The sequence below is a fragment of the Harmonia axyridis genome, chromosome 5, assembly GCF_914767665.1.
Source record: "Harmonia axyridis chromosome 5, icHarAxyr1.1, whole genome shotgun sequence".
Classification (NCBI taxonomy): domain Eukaryota; kingdom Metazoa; phylum Arthropoda; class Insecta; order Coleoptera; family Coccinellidae; genus Harmonia; species Harmonia axyridis.
The window spans coordinates 2,845,853-2,869,149 of record NC_059505.1 but is presented as its reverse complement, the minus strand read 5'-3'; the positions used below and the strand labels follow the sequence as shown (position 1 = coordinate 2,869,149).

Below are 23,297 nucleotides of genomic sequence, written 5' to 3'. Positions count from 1 at the left end.
ACATTTGTTTACATACTTCGAATCTGAAAAATATATCCTATAGCACAAGCTAAGAGCTACTTGTATTCACAGAAAATCAACTCTAATTTCTCCACAGCACTCTCGATCACGAATTTTAATGAACGTTCGATAGTTCTAGAAAAGAAACTTCAATATTACATACCTACCTATCTCTAAGTTCATATTTCATACATAAGAGTACAACTTTGCTACCGCCGGTTTTTTTTTCGAAATTCGAGGCTTTATTGTAAAAAACTGGTTATACATTTATGATTCAAAGTATTGTCCATCGCTGGCCAATACTTTCTCCCATCTTTCGGGCAGCGTACAAATCCCGCTTCGAAAAAACTGGTCATCTTATAAAGCGATCCACGAATCGATCCTATTTTTTTCTTCTTCATAAGACCGGAAGTGCTGGTCAGCCAAGACGTGTGCTATTGATCGAAACAAGTGCTAGTCCGAGGGAGCAACGTCTGGAGAATACGGTGAATGAGATAGGACTACCCATTTCAACGTTTCCGAGTATGTCTCGACCACTTTTGCAACATGAAATCGAGCGTTGTCATGCTGTAAAATCACTTTATCATGTCTCTCGTTTTATTGCAGCTGTTTGTCTTTCAATGCTCGGCTCAAACGCATTAATTGCGTTCAATAAAGATCGCCTGTGATCGTTTCAGTCGGTTTTAAGAACTCATAATCCACTACGTCGAGCTGGTCCTACCAAATACTGAGCATGACCTTGGAACCGTGTATATTCGGTTTGGCCGTTGACATGGAAGCATGGCCTAGATATCCCCATGATTTTCTGCGCTTAGGGTTATCGTAATGAACCCATTTTACGTCTCCAGTCACAATGCGATGCAGAAATCCCTCTCGTCTTTGCCTTTCAAGCAGCTCTTCACAAGAAAACAAACTCCATGTAACATCTCTCGGCTTCAACTCGTACGGCACCCATTTTCTGAATCTGTTTCTGAATCATTCCCAAGCCATTGAAATGACTTGTTGCCTCACTCCCAATGACCTTGCCAATTGTTGTTGCGTTTGACACGAGTCTTGATCAAGTAATGCCTCCAATTCTGCATCTTCAAAAACCTTCAATAAGAAGTCCCTACATTGTTGAATATCATCAACGTTGTATTTATAATGAAAACCACAAGCCTAAATTCTATCCCTGGGGACATAAATTGTCACAAAACTTTTTTCATTTTGGGAAAGATTTTCCAATATTTCCTTAAATATTTCAATTCGAAGCAGTCAGTTCTGGCTGATGCAATATATCTGGAGCATCTTCCAAATATTGCATCAGCCTAATTTTGCTCACGTAGGGGGGAAAATAAGGACTACATTGGATTCCAGATCTTGAGAACTCAGTGTATTGCTAGTTTTCTTGTGAAGAACATGTTGCATTTGTTGAAATGGTGTAACATACATTTTCCAAAAAATCTCGTTGGATCAAGACAGCATTGCTATTTTTTATGTACTTATTCACGTATCTGTGTATTTTCGAAATTTTCTTTTGATTTTCATATATCATAGTTAACATCTCGTTATACCTGGTTATTTACATAAGAAGCTCCAATAATGTTTTTGAGAAATATATTGAATCGCATGTTATTAATTCATAAAATATTCCATTGGAAATTTCGCAAGATCATCATGTGATAGATTGAAGCTATTTTGAGTTATTTTCTCCGAACTAATCATTAATTCCACGAGATAAACAGCATGAAATATGGACTAATGCAAGAATTTAGGAAAAACAATATCCGTTATTGGACATATGTATGTCTTATCTTTCCTACAGATAGCAGAGAATTAACACATGTGAAGGAATATGATTAATAAAAATTGAATACCTAGCAACAAGAAAAATAAAACCTGCATTTCATACCGGCATGAACTATGAAGACAAAAACTCAAAACGATTATTCTATACAGGTTGTTCCTAAATTGGACGTAGAAACAAAAATGAGAGACTCCTCGTATTAATTCAAGAAAATAAAATCATATAAACATGATCTAAGCAAGCGCTTTGATTTAAAGTTTTCATCATGTTATATGCTTATTTTGAATTTAAATCTACAGGGTGATATTTTTTTTTTGGAACAGCTTCTCTCCTCCAGAACAGTAGTTTAGAAAAATATAAAAAGAAGCTATGATCCAGTACACTACACTTTTTGGATGTCTTGTAATTTTGTCGTATCTGCTACTAATTTTTAAAAAAATGTCAAGCAATTCTCTAGTAATCCTCACGAAAATCCAAATTATTATCAAGGTCCAGTTAGTAAGCAGTGATGAATAAATCAATGGACTAGTTTTCATTTTTTTGTTAAGGATTAATTCTAAAAATTAAGTAAAATGAAACAAAAATGTGGAAGAATCATTGAAATATCTCTAGAAATGAAAAAGTTATGGGACTTTGAAGTTGCGCTTGGAAGAATAATTTCATAGTACGTGTAAGTGGCGTGACGTCACACACTAGACGACTGGTATTCGCAGAGTGCTTACGAATTCATTGGTGTACAATCACTTGTGCCGTTCGTGTCGTGTTTTGTTCGTTACACGATGGCTGAAATAACAATTACTATATACATACATATACATTACTTTTTTCTCTTTTTACTTTTTACTCCTCACATAAATATGTTTTGCCATTGATAGACTTCAACAACCAGTACTCAACTACAAACTGTTTATGAAACGTTTTTTAAATAAATCATCGTTATAAGTTGAACCATGATGAAGCAAACTCTTAAGTAGATACTTACTTGAAAAGTTTAACTCCTTTTATTTCAGCACTGACATAAGATGGATTTGAAGAAAAAAACTGCATCACACTATTTTAGGCAAATTGTTACTTTGTCCTTTCACGAAGCCTTCTTCCATTATGGTGACATAAAAACAAAACTCGAGTCAAAACTACAATGTACAACTACAAATGGCGCGAGAGCGTTGGCGCGGCTAAGTATTTAAACGTAATTTATGGTGTAGCGATCACAGGCAAGTGCCGTGACGTCACAGACCAAGTTCCGCGCTAAAATACGTAAATTTAAATGATCTATTTCTCAGTCATTTATTGATGGATTTTCAAAATTTTTTCACTGATTCATCAGTTTTGCTCTATATTTTAATTCTATCGTGTCAAATATAGTATTATCAACATCACTAAACTAGTCCATTATAAATTTTGGTACTTATTCACCCAGTATGTAGCGAAGAATAATAAAGATTCGATAAACTGGTATAATCATCACAAAAAAAGTAGGACTACAAAAAACAACTTATATCTCGAAAACAAAGCGTTTGATGGCGCATGTTTATACAACTTTTTTTTCATAAAATCATTCAAGGAATCTTTTTCCTTTTTACTTAATACTGATGTTAGAGTCAGGAGATCTTATAGTCTATTTAAATTTGTATACAGGCACAGGGTGTCCCGTGAAGACCACGTGAAACCGAGGGAGAATGTAGATCAAAGGATAACCCACCTGCTATGACAAAATTCCCATTATAAAAGTCTTACCGTTTTCGAGATATTTTATTCAATAGTTTTGTCTTTACGGTTGGTACAATTTTTCACCTTTTTGGTTAATTTCTGCACTCGTAGTTTTCTGCAAGACTCATTCTCATGAGGTGTTTCCTGAGGGAATTCCCTGTAAGGAATCCAGTGAGGAGGTGTGCATATTGTTGCTAAGATCTAGCTTATTCTTAGATGTCCTATGGTATCAATATAAAGTTTCAAAGAAACTTTATACCAGAATGTTTAGGTAAAGTAAAAATAAATGACTGTTTGGTGCGCTTTATGGGCTGGTGGAATCATTGGTCCGTACTTCTTCAAAAACGATGATGGCCAGAACGTTACAGTCAATGGTGATCTGTATAGAGCCATGATTACTACCTTTTTCATTCCTGAATTGAACAATCATGATGTCCAGGAGCTGTGGTTCCAACAAGACGACGCAACATGTCACACAGCTCGTGCTACAATCGATTTATTGAAAGACACGTTTGGTGACCGCCTAATTTCACGTTTTGGACCTGTGAATTGGCCTCCAAGATCTTGTGATTTAACACCGCTAGACTACTTTCTGTGGGGATATGTAAAGTTATTGGTCTATGCGGATAAGCCACAAACCCTTGACCATTTGGAAGACAACATTCGCCGTGTTATTGCCGATATACGGCCACAAATGTTGGAAAAAGTCATCGAAAATTGGACGTCCAGATTGGACTACATCCGCGCCAGCCGTGGGGGTCATATGCCAGAAATTATATTTAAAATGTAATGCCACAAGATTATCTTGCGGATAAATAAAATTCATGTCAATCGAATAATCCATCGTTGTTTTATTTCAATTTAGAGTTCTATATAGCTCTAAAAAAACACACCTTTTATTATTTTTCGAAAAAATCATAACAAATAATAATTATCACTTGTGAAATAATTTTTCGAAACAACACCTTATGAAAATGTTTCCTATTTGGAAAGATTCACAAAACAGAAATTGTTTTTATGATCATATCTTGGAAACAGTGGGAATAGTTACTTTCGTCATCAATACGTAATTTTCTAGAGAGTAATTGAGATTATAAAAGAGAGGACGACATAACAAAATATTAATTAATGAATAATACGTTATTATAAGTGGACTTTGTGTGAGCATGGTGAGTTTGAAAAAATTTTTTTTTCATGTTATTAGGGGATGAATATCCTCTAAACCCACTGTCAAGCTTTTTCAGTATTGGGAATCATCATTTCATTGGAAAGATCAGTTTCAATCTCAAAATTTGTCTGATGCAATGTACTCGACCATATTGCATCAGACAAATTTTATTCCTATGAAAGAACGTACACTGAATTTCCAAATTTTCGCTATTAAATTTTCATTTGTTAATGTGATTTCCAATTATTAATGAATAGATTATTTTTCTTATTTTTTTTATCAGAAATTAGTTACCCTATAATATACCTAATAGGAAGTTTTTATCGAATATTTTCCAGAAAAAATATTTTATATAATAACTTTTCCAAGTTTGAGAAGAATTTGGGGAATTTTTAAACCATACGAATGAGAATTTCTAAATTAAAAAAAAAAAAAACGTTGAATCAATTCTATTCTCATATAGCTTCTAAGAGAAGTTGGATAGACATCGCACGATGGTGGAATGAATTTTATATTTTATTTATTTCTTCCCTTCTTTTTACTTTATTTCTTCTCTCAGAAGATCAGAAATTGTACGAGTTATAAGAATTGGTTTCTGTGTAGGTTTTACTACTATGTCCCATAGCCAGGCACAGCTAATTTTATATACCCAACCACGACTAGTTTGAGATATATTTTTCCGAATATGTATAAAAATGTTTTACATTGTCACAATTCTACAGAAAGAAAAATAATTAGTTGTACTAATTAATATAAGAGATCACTTTTAAAATATTTATATCTAACTAAAAATTATTTTCTCCATTAACTAACCTTGCCTATCTTATTTTTGTTTTGCAGACCACATATACCGATAAAGGAGAAAAACCTGAAGCTGGAAGATTCTTAGGCTTCGATCATATCAAGTTCTACGTTGGAAATTCTAAGCAGGTAATTTATTTCAATTTTGCTAAGCCCTTTGTTTAAGAAGTACCTTCTGTATAATGCAACGATAAAATTTGTGATAATATTCATTTGTAATAATTTTCAGGCAGCTAGTTTTTATGTGACAAGATTGGGTTTCGAATATCTAGGATACAAAGGTTTAGAAACAGGGGAAAGAAAGTATGCTAGTCATGCTGTTAAACAAAACGAGGTAAGCAAAGCCAGTTTGAAATAATTTTCAAATTAATCATCCGAAACCCCTTTCAGGTCATATTCGTATTTCAATCAGCTTACAGTCCGGAGGAGGAAGAGGTGAATCAACACGTAGCTAAACATGGAGATGGGGTAAAAGATGTAGCTTTTACTGTTGATGACTTGGACAGTATTGTGCTGGTGAGTAATACTGAATATAAACACAATTCTCACATACAAAACTTTGAAATTAATTTCCTTTGCAGAAAGCTAAACAAAGGGGTGCAAAAATAATAAAAGATATTACACAAGAATCTGATCTAAATGGATTTGTGAGATATGCAACAATACAAACAGTGAGTATAAAGTTAAATAGCGAAATTAGAAGAAAAATAAGTAACAATAAATTCAATTAATTCCAACATTTTTTTACAGTATGGAGATACCACCCACACACTCATCGATAGAAGTCTCTACAGAGGTCTTTTTTTGCCAGGTTACGTACCTTCACCACAAGATAATGTGTCGAAGATGTTGTGAGTATTTACTTTTTTTTGCAATTAAATTTTCAATATATTATTAGAGATGTTATTAGAGTGTGTTCCATGTGATGACTTGTTTGATTCAATTTTAGGCCAAGTGTAAAATTAGATTTTATTGACCATGTTGTGGGAAACCAACCCGATAATGGTATGGAATCCGCAGCAAAATGGTATGAAGACGTTCTTCAGTTTCACAGATTTTGGTCAGTAGATGATACCCAATTACATACTGAATACTCAGCCTTAAGGTCCATTGTTATGAGCAATTGGGAGGAGAATATTAAAGTAAGTATTTATTTTTTATAATGATAATGTTGCTAACATTGAAGTCTTGCAGCTTCCCATCAATGAACCTGCTCCTGGTAAGAAAAAGAGTCAAATTGAAGAATACGTTGAGTATTATGGAGGAGCAGGTGTACAACATATTGCTCTTAATACCAAAGATATCATAACTTCTGTAAGTTCCGTAATCAAATATTATTTTTCAAATGAATTACATAATATTCTTAAATTTGTCAGGTGAAAAATTTAAAGGCAAGAGGAGTCGAATTTTTAGATATTCCAGATGAATATTACAACATTCTCAGAAAAAAATTGGGTGAAAGTAACATACAAATCTTAGAGGACATAAAAATATTACAGGTATGTAGGAGTAATCAATTGAGAGCTCAGTAGGTACTAAATATTCATGTTATTGTTCTGTAGGAGTTGAAAATTCTGATCGATTATGACGAAGATGGGTACTTGCTTCAGATCTTCACAAAAAATCTTCAAGATAGACCAACATTATTCATAGAAGTTATTCAAAGAAGAAACCACAATGTAAGAAAATAAGATATTATTCAAAATACAAAATTTATAAAAATATAATTACATTTCAGGGGTTTGGAGCAGGAAATTTCAAGGCACTATTCACAGCAATTGAAATTGAGCAAGCTAAACGTGGTAATTTGTAAAATTTTCCACTACATATATAGTATTTATCATATTTTTTATATTTATATACAGCGTCTTTGTTTTACTATTATATCCTGCAAAAAAGCTGAATAAAGTATTTATTTCTTATCACATGGGGTATGATTTCCTCCTCATTTCTTGTAAAAACAAAATATTGTAGATTCGTTCAAAGTATTTTGGCTCGATTCTGGAGAAGACGATGGAGCAGATTCATCTTCTTCTGGAGTTGACCGAATTGATAAATCCCAATATCCTGTTTAAAGAAAACAAACAATACAAACTAACACATATTTATAAATAAAACCTACCTGGAATTGTTTCTTCATCTGGCTTGAATTTATTCCTATGTTTTGAACACTCATTCATTCGCTTCTCTAATTCTTCTTCTGATAAGTTCATTTTCTTATAAAACTGTAATTGACCAATGAAATTTTTTTTTCATAAAATTCAAGTCATCCACTCACATTTTCACAATCTTTGCAAGACCATCCCCTCAGCTTTGATTTCTTATTTCCTCTAACAGTTTCTTTATAAACGAATGATTTTTCAGGTTTCTTTTTACTTTCTGGAAGTCTATACAAATTCATAAAAAATACATCAAAATTTTTAACTTTCTTTATAACTCACTTATCATAATCCTCAACAAAAGAATCTGAAATTTTCAAATTTTTTGATACAGACATAGATGAATTTTTAGATTCCGCGATATCATTTTTCTCAGCATTTTCAACTCTTTCAAGAATCTCGTCAATATCCATCATGGTCGTTTCATCTCTAAAAACAAATCATAAAATAAATCAAAGAAGAATAAAAATATTTAATAAAATACTTCTTTTTGTTATCTTTTGTATTTATACCACTGAACATCTGAGTTAATGTTGTACTACTTGAATGAGTTTTTTTCTTCTGAGAAGTCAATGTACTTCTAGATCTTTTAGAAACTTCTATATTGGGTGTCATATCAATTATAGATGAGTCAAAGATATCATCGGAATCATTCAAATTATTTTGCCTGGACTGATTGTTTTTTTTAGGGGTAGTAAAAGTTTCAACATTTTTGGATGTAACTGAGCTTGAAAAACTCAAAGGTTTCTTAACTTTCTTCATATTTGTTCTTCTATGCCTATCAAAAGTAGGACTCTTCAATAACATTTTATTATTTCTGTTTATTTTATGGACTGAACTTTTGTTGTTCTCTTTAGGAGAATCGAATACTGGAATTGTTTCTTCTTTAACATATTTTTCTTCAACATTCAACATATGATTTTTACTTTCTAAACCGAGTTTATATGTTTTCAACTGATTGCTCAAAGAAATTTCCATTTCTGAAATTTAAATAAATTGAAAAAGGCGTTTCAAGAATTGAAGAAATGTATACATACTTTGAAATTCCTTTTGAATCGTAACAAAAAGCATAGTAACCGCCCTGAGTTCCAGTGGCTCATTTTGAATATTCTGAAAATTTTTCTCATCAAATAAGTTAATCCAATCGTTGAATAAACTTCCCATTTTTTGATCGTCAAAATCAAAATATTTTCAAATCAATCACAGAACATATACAAAACTAAAAGTATAACCTTAATCTTTATTAACACAGAATATTATTATATGACTATTTGAACTACTATATATTATTCTGTACCTACGATTACGAATTGTTTTTTTAATTGAAATACTTTGGATCCAGAATTTTATTTTCATATTAGTATCATAAATATATACTTTATTTACAAATGGAATCATTTCAGAACAGGCCATGGCAAAATGAACTGAATTTTTTTTTATTAATAATAAATATAAATAAGCTGAAGTAAATATAATATGAATACTTTGAAATATATACAATTATAAGGCTACGCTTTCTGCTCATCAAATACATTTTTTCAATATATTCGACCCAATGTTAAGTCCAAATTGTTTTAAGAGTTCCACCAAACTTTTGCAGATAATTTCATTCTTTAAAGATCCATCTATTGAATAATCTGAAAAATAAACAAATTTCAAAATATTTCAGAAATATATTTTAATTCTTATAAATATATGATATTATAGTAATAAACTTACTTTCTCCGTCAAAGTTTAACTGCATCAGATGCGTTTGAGTAGAATTCATTTTACAAATCTGTCTTAATTCTTGTTGTATGGATTCCAAAATTCCAATAATGATTTGATCAGACTGAAAATGCGAAAGGAAAATATAGCTAGAATGTTTCTTACATTATATTCAGAATGTAGAATAATATTAAATCATCATAGTTCGATTCTACTGAAAGAAAACACACTGACGTGAGTTAAAGAACTTTTGCGCGCTTGTTTAAAATTATATTTATGTATTTATGTTCACCTAAAACAAACGCACAAAAAATCAGAATGTCTGAATATGGTGAATGCGCCCAATAAAGAAAGCAAGCATATTTTTGGCAATGATCTAATAACACATAGATGTGCTCTTGAGCGGACGTGCTGTGCAGCGCATTGACTCCAACATTAGACAGAGAAAGATTGAGCCTCAACGAGGAAGAGGATAATCCTCTCTATCTATGTTAGATCTTAGATCTATCTACTTATTATTAGATCTTTGGCTTTTGGAAAAAAGTCTTCAAATCACATGAAATTCTATATTCTTCAATGAAGTGATTCTTTCTTATTTCATTCTCACCTGACTTTGTTTAGTACAACATATGTCCAAAAGTTGCTGAATATGAATTTCAGTTTTACCAATTAGTTGCTGCTCTATAGTGCTAAGTGCTTGATATAAGAACGTTTTTCCATCAGCATCATATTCTTGCTTAGAAGGCGGTGTTAAAGATTCTGTATCGTTCAATTTAGATGCAGTAATCAGAAATGGTGGTTTAACTTTAGATGTAGCTAGTGCATATGAAAGAACAGCTGCATCATAGGCCTCCATTTTAAGTACTTTAGAAGAGCTGAAATGTGTTCAAGGTTCTGAAAATCACTCTAAATGTTTTTATGGGGTTTCACAATCAAGGATAAAAGAAAGTTTTTGAAAGATTTCAAACAGTGAAAAAAAGTGTTTTTTATATCAGTGAAAGGCTTCCATCAGAATGTTTTTGCTTATGTTTTTAACCAAGCAGCTTATAAAAAGAGTATCATGAAAATAGAATATTCTCAGAAATAATCCTCTCAGAAATCTTTAGAAACAATATAAAATCATTTCTCTGTTCACTAAGAATATCAAAAACACTAAATAAAATATTTCTAGACAACTTAATACAAATTATTGATTCATCTTTTCTAGATCCTACAATACCTATTTAAGGAAAATTAAAAAATCAAAATTATAAGAAAACCTACATCAAAATATTGAGGGTTGGCAGACCTTCATAAAGATTGTTTATTTTTTTTTCCATATTTATATGTATACATAAATAAAGGGTAAGAACTATTTAGAGGGCCACTACAGGGATATCGAAAACCATTAGAAAGACAGGGTGGCTTAAATTACAAATAAATTGCGTTATTTAGGGATTAGTGTGAACAGATCCAAAATATCGACATTAGTTCCCAAGATAACTCGAAAAAACTGAAAACTGAGATTTTCTTTGTTATACAGGGTGTCCCATAAGTGGCACGTCACAGTGACACCGGAGGTAGGTCAGCCAAAGAGGGGCCTAACCAGCCTAACATGACCCCAGTAAAAGTTGCATGGTTTTCGAGTTATTACCAAATTACGTTTTTTAGTGAATTTTCACCTTTTTTAACATTGTCAGGGTCAGAATTCTGCTGGAAAGCTCTCGAAGCTTATTTTTTTTGTTGAAATGGAATCTTAAATAGTTATTTAAGATGACATGAGTATGATTCTGTCAAAAAGTTATGTGGATTTCCGTAAATTAATGGATAAATCTTGATTTCAATTGCTAGCAAAACGAGAACTTCGACTTTGGACACCTGCTGTGAAAAAAAATCCTTGAAACAAAACGAGCAAGTAACATCAAAAAATTGGGCATTTTAGACAGATTTAGAAATGGTACAATACACGAATCTTATGCCCATAAAACTAGGTATTTTCATCATTTTACCGATGCCCTACTTAACTAAGTTGAAACTAGGAACCCCGCTATCAGGTAATTTTGCCGCTTGCTATGACATTACATTTGATACCGGGCTTTGTTATTATTTGTTAAAGTCACAATAGGGAAAAAGATGGATTAGGGGAAGCGAAAAAGGAATATTATTGAAAAAAAAGGTAAATTAATTAAAAACAGACTTAACTTTCGATTATTTATTTAATTCTTAAATCTAACTTACAGTAAATGTTCAAACTGTTTCCCTCGGACTCTAATGCATAAATGACACCGTTTTATAAAATTACGATTCAATTTTCTTAAACTAATTTCCGATATGGTCCGGGCTGCGTCGAATACGCGTTCACGCAATTCTTTCTCGCTTCTTATTCGACGCAGCCCGGACCATATCGGAAATTAGTTTAAGAAAATCAGTTCAGAAATGTAGCCTGATGAAGCCACAATGTGGCGAAACAATTGTTGCTAACAATTAAATAACATAGTGGAAATTACTTCGTTTTATTTTAGTTATAATGAATTTCCGCCAAGTAAGGACCGAATCCATTAAATAAATGAAAATACCTAGTTTTATGGGCATAAGATTCGTGTATTGTACCATTTCTAAATCTGTCTAAAATGCCCAATTTTTTGATGTTACTTGCTCGTTTTGTTTCAAGGATTTTTTTTTCACAGCAGGTGTCCAAAGTCGAAGTTCTCGTTTTGCTAGCAATTGAAATCAAGATTTATCCATTAATTTACGGAAATCCACATAACTTTTTGACAGAATCATACTCATGTCATCTTAAATAACTATTTAAGATTCCATTACAACAAAAAAAAAAGCTTCGAGAGCTTTCAGGCAGAATTCTGACCCTGACAATGTTAAAAAAGGTGAAAATTCACTAAAAAACGTAATTTGGTGATAACTCGAAAACCATGCAACTTTTACTGGGGTCATGTTAGGCTGGTTAGGTCCCTCTTTAGCTGACCTACCTCCGGTGTCACTGTGACGTGCCACTTATGGGACACCCTGTATATATAAATATAATTGTTTGTGGAGATAACTTCACAAAATTCTTTGGGGGTTTAGTGGAGTAGCCTTGGCTAGACTTCGCCCCTAAATTTTGCCAAATAAGGACTGTAACTCTTCAAATTTGCGTAGCTAGACTCGATATTTTTGTAGAGTGTGATACATTGTTGGAATAATTTTTTTTACTCTTCATGAGGAAAACCAATATGGCGTCCATAAGAAAAAATTGACTATTGACAATGGAAAACAGAAAAAATCTGACGACACTATAAAAATCTCTATATTGGATAATGACTACAAACCGAATTTCGTGAAGTTATCTCCACAAACAAATGAGATATGCAGGAAAAAAAAAATCTCGATTTTCAGTTTTTTCAAGATATCTCGGGAACCATTGGAGATATTTTAGATCTGTTAACACCAACACATTTATCTCTAAATCACGCAACTTTTTTGTGATTTAAGCCACCCTGTATCTCTAACGGCTTTCGATATCCCTGTAGTGCCTCTCTAAATAGTTCTTACCCTGTATATAAATATAAATGTTTGATACTTTCCATCCAGACACTCTGACCTCTGGGAGACCGTAGACAAGTTGACTTAAGAAATAAAATAATTAATTATTTTCCTTCAAAATTTTTTGTTATCCAACAAGAAATTTTTTTTTTTAAAAAACATATTTTGTTGAACTTGAACTGAAAACATTTATCTTAGAGGCAACTATTACTCGGAGAGAAATCAGTGCTCATGCATAAATCATGCACATAAGAAAATAAAAGAAAACAAAAACAAATAATTCCCATTTATTTCAATTAAAATATATTTACAAACATGATTGAAACAAATATCATCAACTCATGAAATCTATTTTGTGTATTTACAATAAATTATGCCTTGATTGATAGTTACAAAATATACAGTATTCACAGTGATTAATATGAAAGCACAGTCCCATATCGGATATGAAAATAAAAGATAATAGTGAACAATTCAAAATAATTATGGATTCACATAACATAATGTTATTTGAAAGTAAAATCAAACTTACAAAATAATTTAAATGGTTATAAATGCAAAATCTATCCTTAAAAATTGGTAAGAATTAAAAAATAATGAAAATGACCTCAACTTCTTCGTGTCTCAAATTCTTTTTCTATTTGTTGTGTGAAATTTTAATTCATAAAATCGTGTCTTCGATAAAGAACAAAAACCGTTTCATTAAAATGGATATACCCTGCTTCCATCAATTCATGTTTCTTACATATTGATTTTCAGTTTCATACAATTCAATTTAACAAAAAAAAAAAAATTATGGAAAAGTTCAAGGAGGGGATAAGCTTTCATTTCACTGATAAATTTGTTTGGGATTTGATGTTTAAAATAGTTTCACTTATTCATTTCTGAAATGTTTTTAGTACCATAATCACAGGAGGGAAAAAAAAACAGAAATTATTGTACAAGATGATAATAGAGAAAACTTAATACAACTCAAAATATAATCTTGCAAATGTCCACGATGCACAATAGTCCACAATTATATCTGAGCTGCTAGCTTTCTTTGATTCTTATCTTTAAAATTGTTTTAAACGTTTTTTTTTTCAAATCATAGGTACCCAACTCCATGCACTCAACTTCAATAATTCGCAAATTCAGTGACTAACAACTCAGAACTGAAACACCGATCATTCAATAACCTCACTCACCCCCCGATTTCAGACGAATCTTCGGGTTTCATCATCATCTTTCCATCTCTTGGTCCCATCATCGGTTTTCCGGGAGGTAAGTTTAGCATAGCTTCGTGTTGCTCTCTCTGTTGACGTTTGCGTTTTTTGCTCCATAATTCGTGACAATCCTGCCAAGTTGGTAGCTCGGGGGCACTAATTCTAAGTGGGAGAAAAATTTAATGAGTATTTTCTACTTTTTTGGTTAGAATAGGTTAGTAGATGACAGATTCTGAAATCTTCTCCTTCAACCTCTAGTATTTCCAAAAATAACCTTACCTTGGCAATAAATTCAAGTTCTGATAGTTATTTATAATACAAATGCAGAAGACATCGAAATTATTCCACAAATTCAAAATTCAAAAGCAAGCAACGAAGTGGCTCGTTTTCAAATGAACGAGTGTTATAATGAGCCTTTTGTACAAGTATTATATATTATTTCCTCTAATTCACTGAATCTTCATTGAAATTAATGGAATTTCCATAGATATCGTTTAGTGATTTTTGCATTGGAAAATGTTGGTTGGCAGAACTGTTTTCTGTATGACAAATTTGACAGTTAATAGATAAATCTGTGACAGGTGAGTTCTGAGAACATAGATTTGTTCTACGAGGTAAAGCAGAATGAAGAGATAAATTTGTTTCTATAAGTTTGTGACAAATCCGTTGACATACTTTGTAGAAGTTTCACACAGATTTTATTTGGCGCGTTCAGCAGAAAGATCGGTAGCAAAAGTAGCACCGCTACTGATAGATATCAGTTTGGAAACGTTACTATTCTCTGCTGGATGGGTTGCTCCTTTTCTTGACTGCAATAGGTTCTGTGGGTCCTTCTTGAAGGTTATGTTATGATGAGAGACAATTTTCTGTTATAATATCGATTTTTATTTCAAAGTTTGCTTACGGTATTATTACTTTTTTGTTCTTCAATATATGGGAAATTTATTCAGAGTAACATTTCAGAATGTTAATAAACGAATATGTTTACTGTATTTGAAATTTAAATTTCGTCCCAAAATTAATGTCACAAATGTCAGTTACTCAACATGTTACCAAAAAATAGCATAAAATAAATTTGCTACTAAAAATGGCGACCGCTCCGTAGTGGAAACTGATAGAATATGTCAGCAGAAAATTCATAGAATATTGACAACTGTCACGTATTTATCTATAATCTGTCAGATTTGTGATTCAGAAAACAGTATTGCCAACCAACACTTTTCAATGCAAAAATCACTAAACAATATTCATGGAAATATTCCATCAATTTCAATGAAAATTCGATGAATTAGAGAAAATAATGTATAAAATTTGCCACTTCATGGCTCATTTTTAAATTTTGAACTTGTGGTAGAATATAAATACCTTCTTGCATTTGTAATATAAATAACTATTCCAGCATCTCCGTTGAGTATGTGCTTACAAAATTTTTTTATCAAACAACTATCAGGTTTTACTTAGTAACTAAATATGTCTACTCACTGTTCAGGATTGATATTCTTAAGCCAGGGAGATTTGAGTGCGTCCTCAGCCGATATCCTTTTCTCAGGATCAAGTTCTAACATCTTATCCAGAAGTTCCAATGCAGAAGCAGGCATAAAAACAAAATCTTCCCTAATTCTTCTTCGGTGTAGTTTCTTAGGTTTCAATGTGTGGAAAAGAGGTAGTTTTATAACTGAAGGCCAAACAGCAGGAGTGGGAGTCCCACAAAGTTTAGAAATCATTTCAAGTTGCATCACTTCTGCATTAGCCTGGAAAAAGGAGTCAGTTGAACAAAAATGTTTTTTTTCCATATATTGAAATGTAGGTGGAAAATAAATAAAGGATTTTCCAATAAAAGGTTTTATTTCGAATAGCCTACCATCTTGGCAGCTGTCACGTTTGTAGCTGTCATTTTTTGACATTTGACAAGTAAAAACTACTCCAGTACTAAAATTGGAATAATACACGCTTGGGTCCTTGAAATGCATCAAAATGATCCAGATTTCCATAAAAAAATCATCGTCAATGATGAGACCCATTTTGTACCTCAAAGGCTACGTTAACAAGCAGAATTGCCGCATTTGGGGCTCGGAAAATCCAAGAATGATTGTTTAAAAGCCTTCATCTCCAACGTATCACTGTTTAGTTATGATTGAGCTACCGAGCTAGAATTAATAATTTTTATGCCCGGAATTGGAAGATATCGATAAGGACGATATATATTTTCAACAAGACGGCGCTACGTGCCACACTAGCAAGTTTCCTGATCGCGTTATTTCTCGAAGATGTGGTCACAATTGGCCACCAAAATCTTATGATTTAACATCTTTAGACGCAGCGCGTTCTTCAGTTTTTCGGTCATATAGCCCGCCGAGATGGAGACAACCTGGAGAAACTAATTGTGTCGGGAAATGTTCCGGGTAAGAGAGCGAGAGGTAGATCACCGACTAGATGGACCGACCAAGTTCAACAAAGTACGACCCGCCCATTCTTTCAGGCTCTTCGAGATGCAGAGGATGGAGCGAGGTGGAAACAACTGACCGAGCGTATAGGAGGGAATCACGATCATCAGCAATGATGGAACGACTAGAGAGAGAGAGACTTTTTCTTTGGGGTCACATGAAAGATAAGGTCTAGGCCAATGCTCCACAACCGATTCAAGACCTTAAAGATGGAATTTGTGAAGTTAACAATGACATACAGCTGCAAATGTCAGAATAAGTGACGGAAAATTTTATGAAAAGAATATGGTGCAGCAATAAGATGCATAGAACCGCTGGTGTGTATATTGATTCGATATTGTTTCAGACTATTTGAGATATCCACCTATTGCTTTGGTGTTCTGCTTCACCAGAGTTCTGTAAGGTGGCACTCTTCAGAAATTTTCGAATTTCCACTATCTGACTGGCGCCGTTTAGAAATGAAATACTGATTTTAGACTTTACAAACTTTCACAATAAATTACAATTCAGTTCCTATCGAATTTTTAATGAAATGAATGGAATTGATGACAGATTATAGAAGATTATTACGAGCATAGAATATAAAATATTATTGTTCTACACTCAAAGGTCACGAGAGCCGAGAATCGAGAGAAATGTCAAATATAAACGATGTGTGCGCCATCTGAAACAGACGCGATCCTCGAAATCAAGTAGGTATAAATCTGAAATATCTCCCGTTTTGTCTGAAAGTTTTATAGGTTATACCTATAAAGTAGACACCAGGTTTTCTATGCATCTTATGGTGCAGCTATTTGGCTGATACCTTCCTCTTTGGCTTATATGGTTAATGACATACTTTCCTTTTTACAATGAAATAAACATCAATTAATTCATGTTAAAATATATGTACTCTTTTTTTTTTTTTAATATCAAAATGATACCTCTTATTTGAAAACCCTATAGATATCATCAATCCGAGATTACATTAATACATATTTGAAAGAGCATGTATTGTATGTTAACCGCTACTTTACAGTAATTTTTCAAATACCAAGTTCAAAGATTTCCTACCTGAAACAGGGGTTTTTTCAGGAACAATTCCCCCAAAATACACCCACAACTCCAAACGTCAATAGCAGGTCCATATCGTTCTTCCCCTAACAATAACTCGGGTGGTCTATACCATAATGTGATCACTTTGTTTGTGTAAGGGCGTTGTCTGTCTTCGGCATTATACAATCTTGCCAGTCCGAAATCTGCCAGTTTTACTTCACCCCTGGAAAAAAAAACAATTAGAAAAATGCACAAAATAATATTATATTATTATTGAATATATTGTATACACATACTTGTTGTTCATTAGTATATTACTGCACTTGATGTCCCTATGTAGAAAATTTTTCTTATGACAATAATTCAATCCGTCCAAAAGTTGCTTCATAATGCATGCATTGTTCAGTTCGTTGAAGTCAACCAATCCAGACTCGAGGAGCCCCATCAAGTCATGATCCATGTATTCAAATACAAGATAAAATGAACCTTTATCCTAAAAAAAAAAAATGCATATTAATTTATGCTGAAAAAGTCAAAGACAAATATTTCAACAAACCTTTCTAAAATCAAGCGCATCTTGTTTGTCAGTCACAATTTCTCTCAGATTTACAATGTTCTTGTGATTGAGCTGCCTCAGAATTTTGATTTCTCTGACTGCAGTGATAGGGAAGCCCTCTTTCTCATTTTCTAACCTAACCTTCTTCAGTGCTACAAACTCCTTGGCAGTTACGTCTTTGGCTTTGTAAACTTGACCGTAAGTTCCTAGAACGCAGAATTGATATTTGAATCTCTGTACGAAATTTTCGTGGAGACTCTTTAAACCATAATTTTCAACATCTGCTCTAGTTAAATTTTGGGAAATCAATACGCTCTATGAGTGTGACGTCACACACCGCCATTTTTGGTTCTCCTGTCAGTATTCGGAATCCAAACGAATAGTCATTAAAATTAGTACGGTATCATTGAAGGAATTGGCTTATTTTCATAAATAAGAGTATTTGAGGTACGATTTCAGTATTAATTGATAGACAGAAGGAACGAGGTTAATACCAGTAAGTTTGAATCCTGTTAATTCCCCAGATTTTGTATAAAGCCGTGTTTATTAGTTGAACTTCAAGTTAGAGCTTACTGGCATTAATCTCGTGCCTTCTGTCTATCAATTAATAGTAAAACGTTCCTTAAATAATCCTATTTATCAAAATAAGGCAATTTCTTCAACGACAACGTACTAATTTGAATGACAATTTGTTTGTTTGGATTCCGAACACTGACAGGAGAACTAAAATGGCGGTGTGTGACGTCATCACTAATAGAGCGTATTGAGACAGAGCTTCTGATTAGCAGGGGGAAAAAATGGCTATACTATTCAGTGATATTTATTGGCCACATATTTTCAATTTGCATAAATAGGGTATGGTCCGTATATCCCCGAGAATTTCAGAGCGGTTACTAGTGATTTTCAATGTTTCAGGTTACGGACCGCTAGACACTTGTCAATGGTCAACAAAATTTTTCATTGACAGAATTTTGGAGGTTATAAATAGTTGATCTATTTTAATTTGTAAATAAATATTTGTTCTTAATGGCTCTAAATGGTATTTGTTTCATAATTAAAATAATAAAGTTTTTGCGTGTTAGATGTCATGGAAAATATTAATAAACAATAATCTGAAAATTAAAATGACAACTGCCAACCGGAGTGGGCGTGGTTACCGAACCTAACCAGAATAAAAATACGGTTGCTCTGGTGACAGATAACTCACCTAAGTTTCAGGAAATAGTCACCGGATTTTGAGGAATTTTACATATACGGACTACCAACTTACTAACCATAGTAATTAAGGTGTTATACGGATCATACCCTTTGAATAGCCCTCTATCTAGGCAGCTGCCAATTTTGAAAGTGTCATCTTTTGACAGTTGACAAGTTAAAACTACGCCATTACTAAAAATAGAACGATACAAACTTCAACAAAGCATTGAAATTGTTTAAATTCACTACCAAAATAATGAAAATTTTTCAGTCATAGTTCATATAACAATAAAAATTCCTGTTAAAATTGACGTTATTAAGTTCGCTAAATCCAATTAGTTTCTCATCACGTGATAATGAAAATTATTAAACCGTTCAAATTTTCAAGCTCTTTAAATATGTAAAAATGGCTTTTATAATGTTGCACTTACCTTCACCGATCTGAATTACAACTTCGAACATATCTACACATCTTTCACCCCAATCTTTTCCACACATAGTGGTCACATTATTTCTAGAGCCCCTACGTTTGAGGATCTTCGGCCTCTTCAACTCAGGCTTAGGAGCCATTTTCTTATCATTTGCCTTAATGTCGTTCCTTGGTGGTGTAGTTATTAACTCATCACCACTGAGGTCTTCAGAACCTGGAACAACTGTAAGTAATGTTTATAGATTTATAAAGGAGGATATAACGGGTGTTTTTTTTCGAGGTATATAACTTTAAGTTGGCATTACTGTTCAAGATGGCGACCGATTTAACAGCTGTCAAGTGATTTATTCTCAGTTTGGTTTGGCAATTCATCAGGAATAGACTCACGCCTGAACAACGCTTGCAAATAGTGCAATTTTATTTCGAAAATAATGGTTCTGTGCGGAATACGTATCGCGCACTACGTCCATTTTATTTTGTTTAGCGATGAAGCGCACTTCTGGTTGAATGGCTACGTCAACAAACAAAACTGCCGCATTTGGAGTGAAGCTAATCCTCAAGTGTATGTCGAAACACCGTTACATCCAGAAAAACTGACTGTTTGGTGCACTTTATGGGCTGGTGGAATCATTGGTCCATACTTCTTCAAAAACGATGATGGCCAGAACGTTACAGTCAATGGTGATCGGTATAGAGCCATGATTACTAACTTTTTCATTCCTGAATTGAACAACCATGATGTCCAGGAGCTGTGGTTCCAACAAGACGGCGCAACATGTCTCACAGCTCGTGCCACGATCGATTTATTGAAAGACACGTTTGGTGACCGCCTAATTTCACGTTTTGGATCTGTGAATTGGCCTCCAAGATGTTGTGATTTAACACCGCTAGACTACTTTCTGTGGGGCTATATAAAGTCATTGGTCTATGTGGATAAGCCACAAACCCTTGACAATTTGGAAGACAACCTTCGCCGTGTTATTGCCGATATACGGCCACAAATGTTGGAAAAAGTCATCGAAAATTGGACGTCCAGATTGGACTACATCCGCGCCAGCCGTGGCGGTCATATGCAAGAAATCATATTTGAAATGTAATGCCACAAGATTATCTTGCGGATAAATAGAATTCATGTCAATCGAATAATCCATCATTGTTTTATTGCAATTTAAAGTTCTATAGTTCTAAAAAAAACACCCTTTAGAATGTTGTGAGCCAAAACAATGAAAATACCACGCAATGCTCAAAGTGAATCAACTCGTTCAAAAATAGCGGCACAGAAATATTGAAGTGGTGGTACATTAATTATCTAAATCGGTTAACATCTTAACGATGGTTAAGGTTTAAAACGTTTATGCTAGAAGACAAAAAAAAATTTCGACAATTGTGTATCCATTTCTGAAAATGATTTGAAAAGGCTTATAATGATTTAATTATTTATTGCTTTGAGTTTTTTATTCCGAAAGCCTCCTTTAAAAGCAATATAATGGATTTTTGATGAATATTTAGTGTTACATCAGACAGAAGTATCTCACCTGGAGGCATAGGTAAATTCATAATACTCTTCCTAGGTGGCGTCCTTGGTTTGGAGGGTGGAGGGGGAATAGACACTTTGACCGGACTAGGAGACCTACTGGGGGGCGACTCAATTGTCTCGAGTTCAGTTTGATCAATACCAGGTGGCAAGGGAAGATTCGTCACGTTCTTTGGTTTATTATTAACTGAAACATCTGCGACCGAATTGGAGTCCTCAATAGGCTGAAATAAAAAAATATTTATAACTAAAAGATACATTTCACATGAATATATTCTTACATTACTGATGTTGTTCGGAGGTGTAACCGAAACTGGCTTGTCAGCAACTGGAACAGGTGGGATTTCTTCCAGTTCCATCGGCAAAGAAATATCACCAACAGCTTCTGAAGGTATGGGAATATCATCGATATCCATGGGAATCACAGTATTGCCATTATTGTTCAAAGCGTAAGAAGCATCATTATTGGTTATCGTATCTGTTTCTGGCTCCTGTTTCTTCTCAGACTTACTTTCTAGTTCTTTTTCCAACTTTTTCAGTTCTAATTCCCTCTTATGTCTGTCTTTCACCATTTCAGCAAACAAGCTAGCATCAGTAATCTTATTCTTAAGTTTTGAACTCTTGATGGAATGAGGAGAGGGGCTCCTATATTTATTTCTGTTTAAAAAAGTGTTAACATTAAAAACAACATTTCAAAATCATAAATATGGTGTAAGACAAATATCAAAACTTCTCTGTTGGAAAGATTTTATGGCAACAATGTTTGAACTTCTCAAAGATTCTATCACTTCATTTTAAAAGATTGATCACGCGACTTTAATCGCTTAAGACAAGCGTGTACATCAAACACAAATAAATAAATTCATAAATTCTTCGTATACAATGGAATAAAATTGTCGTAACCCATCCCACGGTTTGAGAACTACTAATTTTCAGGCCGTAGATGTGACCATCCCCACTCTGACATTGAAAGAGAACACTCATTTTCGTTTATTTGATATCGCATCACGCAGATCTTTTTATTGTTCCACTAAGTATTCACTGGAATAAATTCTTACCTTACTGGGGTCCTTTCTCGATCTCTCCTAGGAGTTCTGGATCTTTTTTTTCTACTACTCCTACTTGGGGGGGACCTTGTATAATGTCTTTTGTAGCTAGGTGATCTGGACCGCCGTCTTACAGGACTCCTACTCCTTGTGTCCCTTCTTGGCCTATCTCTTTCTCTTCTATGTTTTCGATGACTGTCCCTTTCGGGCCTTCTTCTTTTGTTTGGTGTTATCGAGCGTCTGTGACTTGAAACATGATGTCGTAAAATTAAATCGGGACTGCAACAAAATCGATGAATTTAAGAAAAAAAATTAATATCAAAATGTTGACAATCTGCTCCCATTGGAATCATTTGACTTTATACATATAGGTAATACTCTGTAACCTGCTCAAGTCACTATGTTTATTTAGGTCAATAATAATGTATTCTAAAACAAGTTGCAGAAGATATTTCCTCTATTTCAGTCGAGTTTTGTGATATATTTTCGAAATTCTTGTGATATATTGTCGAAATTCAACGAAAAATTCAGATTATACATCCTAGTGACTTTTATATTGTATCTTGGCAGTTGGTGAGACTTACGAAAATTGACAGATTACAGAATTTGAATTATATGTTTCAAATTTTGAAATAATTTCGAATTACGCATTAAAATCGTGAATTATGCCTGACGAAATCAATTTAACACCACCAGAATTAAGAGAAATTGAGAATAATGTAGAAAATCATTTGACTATATCCAAATTAAATTGACAATTGACGCGAGTTGAAAGTTGATAGAATTGTCTGTGTTGACAACCACAAAACAAAAAATATAACTGAAAACAATGCTATAATGAGTTCATTACAGCACTGTTTTTATTACTGTAATAGACTCATTATGATACTGAAATAGAGAAACATCATTATTATATAAAAATATCAAATGAAAGATTTAAATTTAGTGGAAGTCGTATCTCAGAGAAGATTTTCATACTTATCATTATAATTTGAAAACT

At 33.3% G+C, this 23,297-nt stretch overlaps 3 protein-coding genes across 9 annotated transcripts in view; 1 reads left to right on the top strand and 2 right to left on the bottom strand.

Moving 5' to 3' along the window:
• The first annotated feature begins 4,594 nt into the window (after window positions 1-4,594).
• On the top strand, window positions 4,595-7,387 carry LOC123680644 (4-hydroxyphenylpyruvate dioxygenase). Its single transcript, XM_045618642.1, has 11 exons — window positions 4,595-4,665; window positions 5,505-5,594; window positions 5,695-5,799; window positions 5,856-5,981; window positions 6,047-6,136; window positions 6,216-6,316; window positions 6,415-6,607; window positions 6,660-6,779; window positions 6,842-6,964; window positions 7,028-7,144; window positions 7,204-7,387. The coding sequence occupies exons 1-11, from the start codon at window positions 4,663-4,665 to the stop codon at window positions 7,276-7,278; spliced, it is 1,143 nt and encodes a 380-aa protein (XP_045474598.1). The 5' UTR covers window positions 4,595-4,662; the 3' UTR covers window positions 7,279-7,387.
• Window positions 7,146-8,856, bottom strand: LOC123680645 (DNA endonuclease RBBP8-like). Its single transcript, XM_045618643.1, has 6 exons — window positions 8,662-8,856; window positions 8,109-8,604; window positions 7,907-8,053; window positions 7,744-7,852; window positions 7,588-7,690; window positions 7,146-7,532 (listed from the first exon to the last, which is right to left on the bottom strand). Exons 1-6 carry the CDS (start codon window positions 8,786-8,788, stop codon window positions 7,411-7,413), a joined length of 1,104 nt encoding a protein of 367 aa, XP_045474599.1. The 5' UTR covers window positions 8,789-8,856; the 3' UTR covers window positions 7,146-7,410.
• A 252-nt stretch (window positions 8,857-9,108) lies between these two features.
• LOC123680640 (cyclin-dependent kinase 12) overlaps window positions 9,109-23,297 on the bottom strand; it is a 17,267-nt gene continuing 3,078 nt past the window's right edge. For 4 of the 7 annotated variants that reach the window (XM_045618631.1, XM_045618633.1, XM_045618636.1 and 1 more), the window contains 9 exons: window positions 22,310-22,576; window positions 21,533-21,908; window positions 21,253-21,475; window positions 19,719-19,940; window positions 18,091-18,296; window positions 17,831-18,027; window positions 17,553-17,757; window positions 15,538-15,806; window positions 13,122-14,217 (listed from right to left, as the gene is read on the bottom strand). In XM_045618631.1, coding sequence (XP_045474587.1) covers window positions 14,034-14,217; window positions 15,538-15,806; window positions 17,553-17,757; window positions 17,831-18,027; window positions 18,091-18,296; window positions 19,719-19,940; window positions 21,253-21,475; window positions 21,533-21,908; window positions 22,310-22,576 — 2,149 coding nt within the window. In that variant the 3' untranslated portion in view covers window positions 13,122-14,033. Of the gene's footprint in view, window positions 9,262-9,343; window positions 9,456-9,938; window positions 10,207-13,121; window positions 14,218-15,537; window positions 15,807-17,552; window positions 17,758-17,830; window positions 18,028-18,090; window positions 18,297-19,718; window positions 19,941-21,252; window positions 21,476-21,532; window positions 21,909-22,309; window positions 22,577-23,297 lie in introns of those variants that run through there. The other 3 variants (XM_045618637.1, XM_045618632.1, XM_045618634.1) reach the window with 3 other exon arrangements.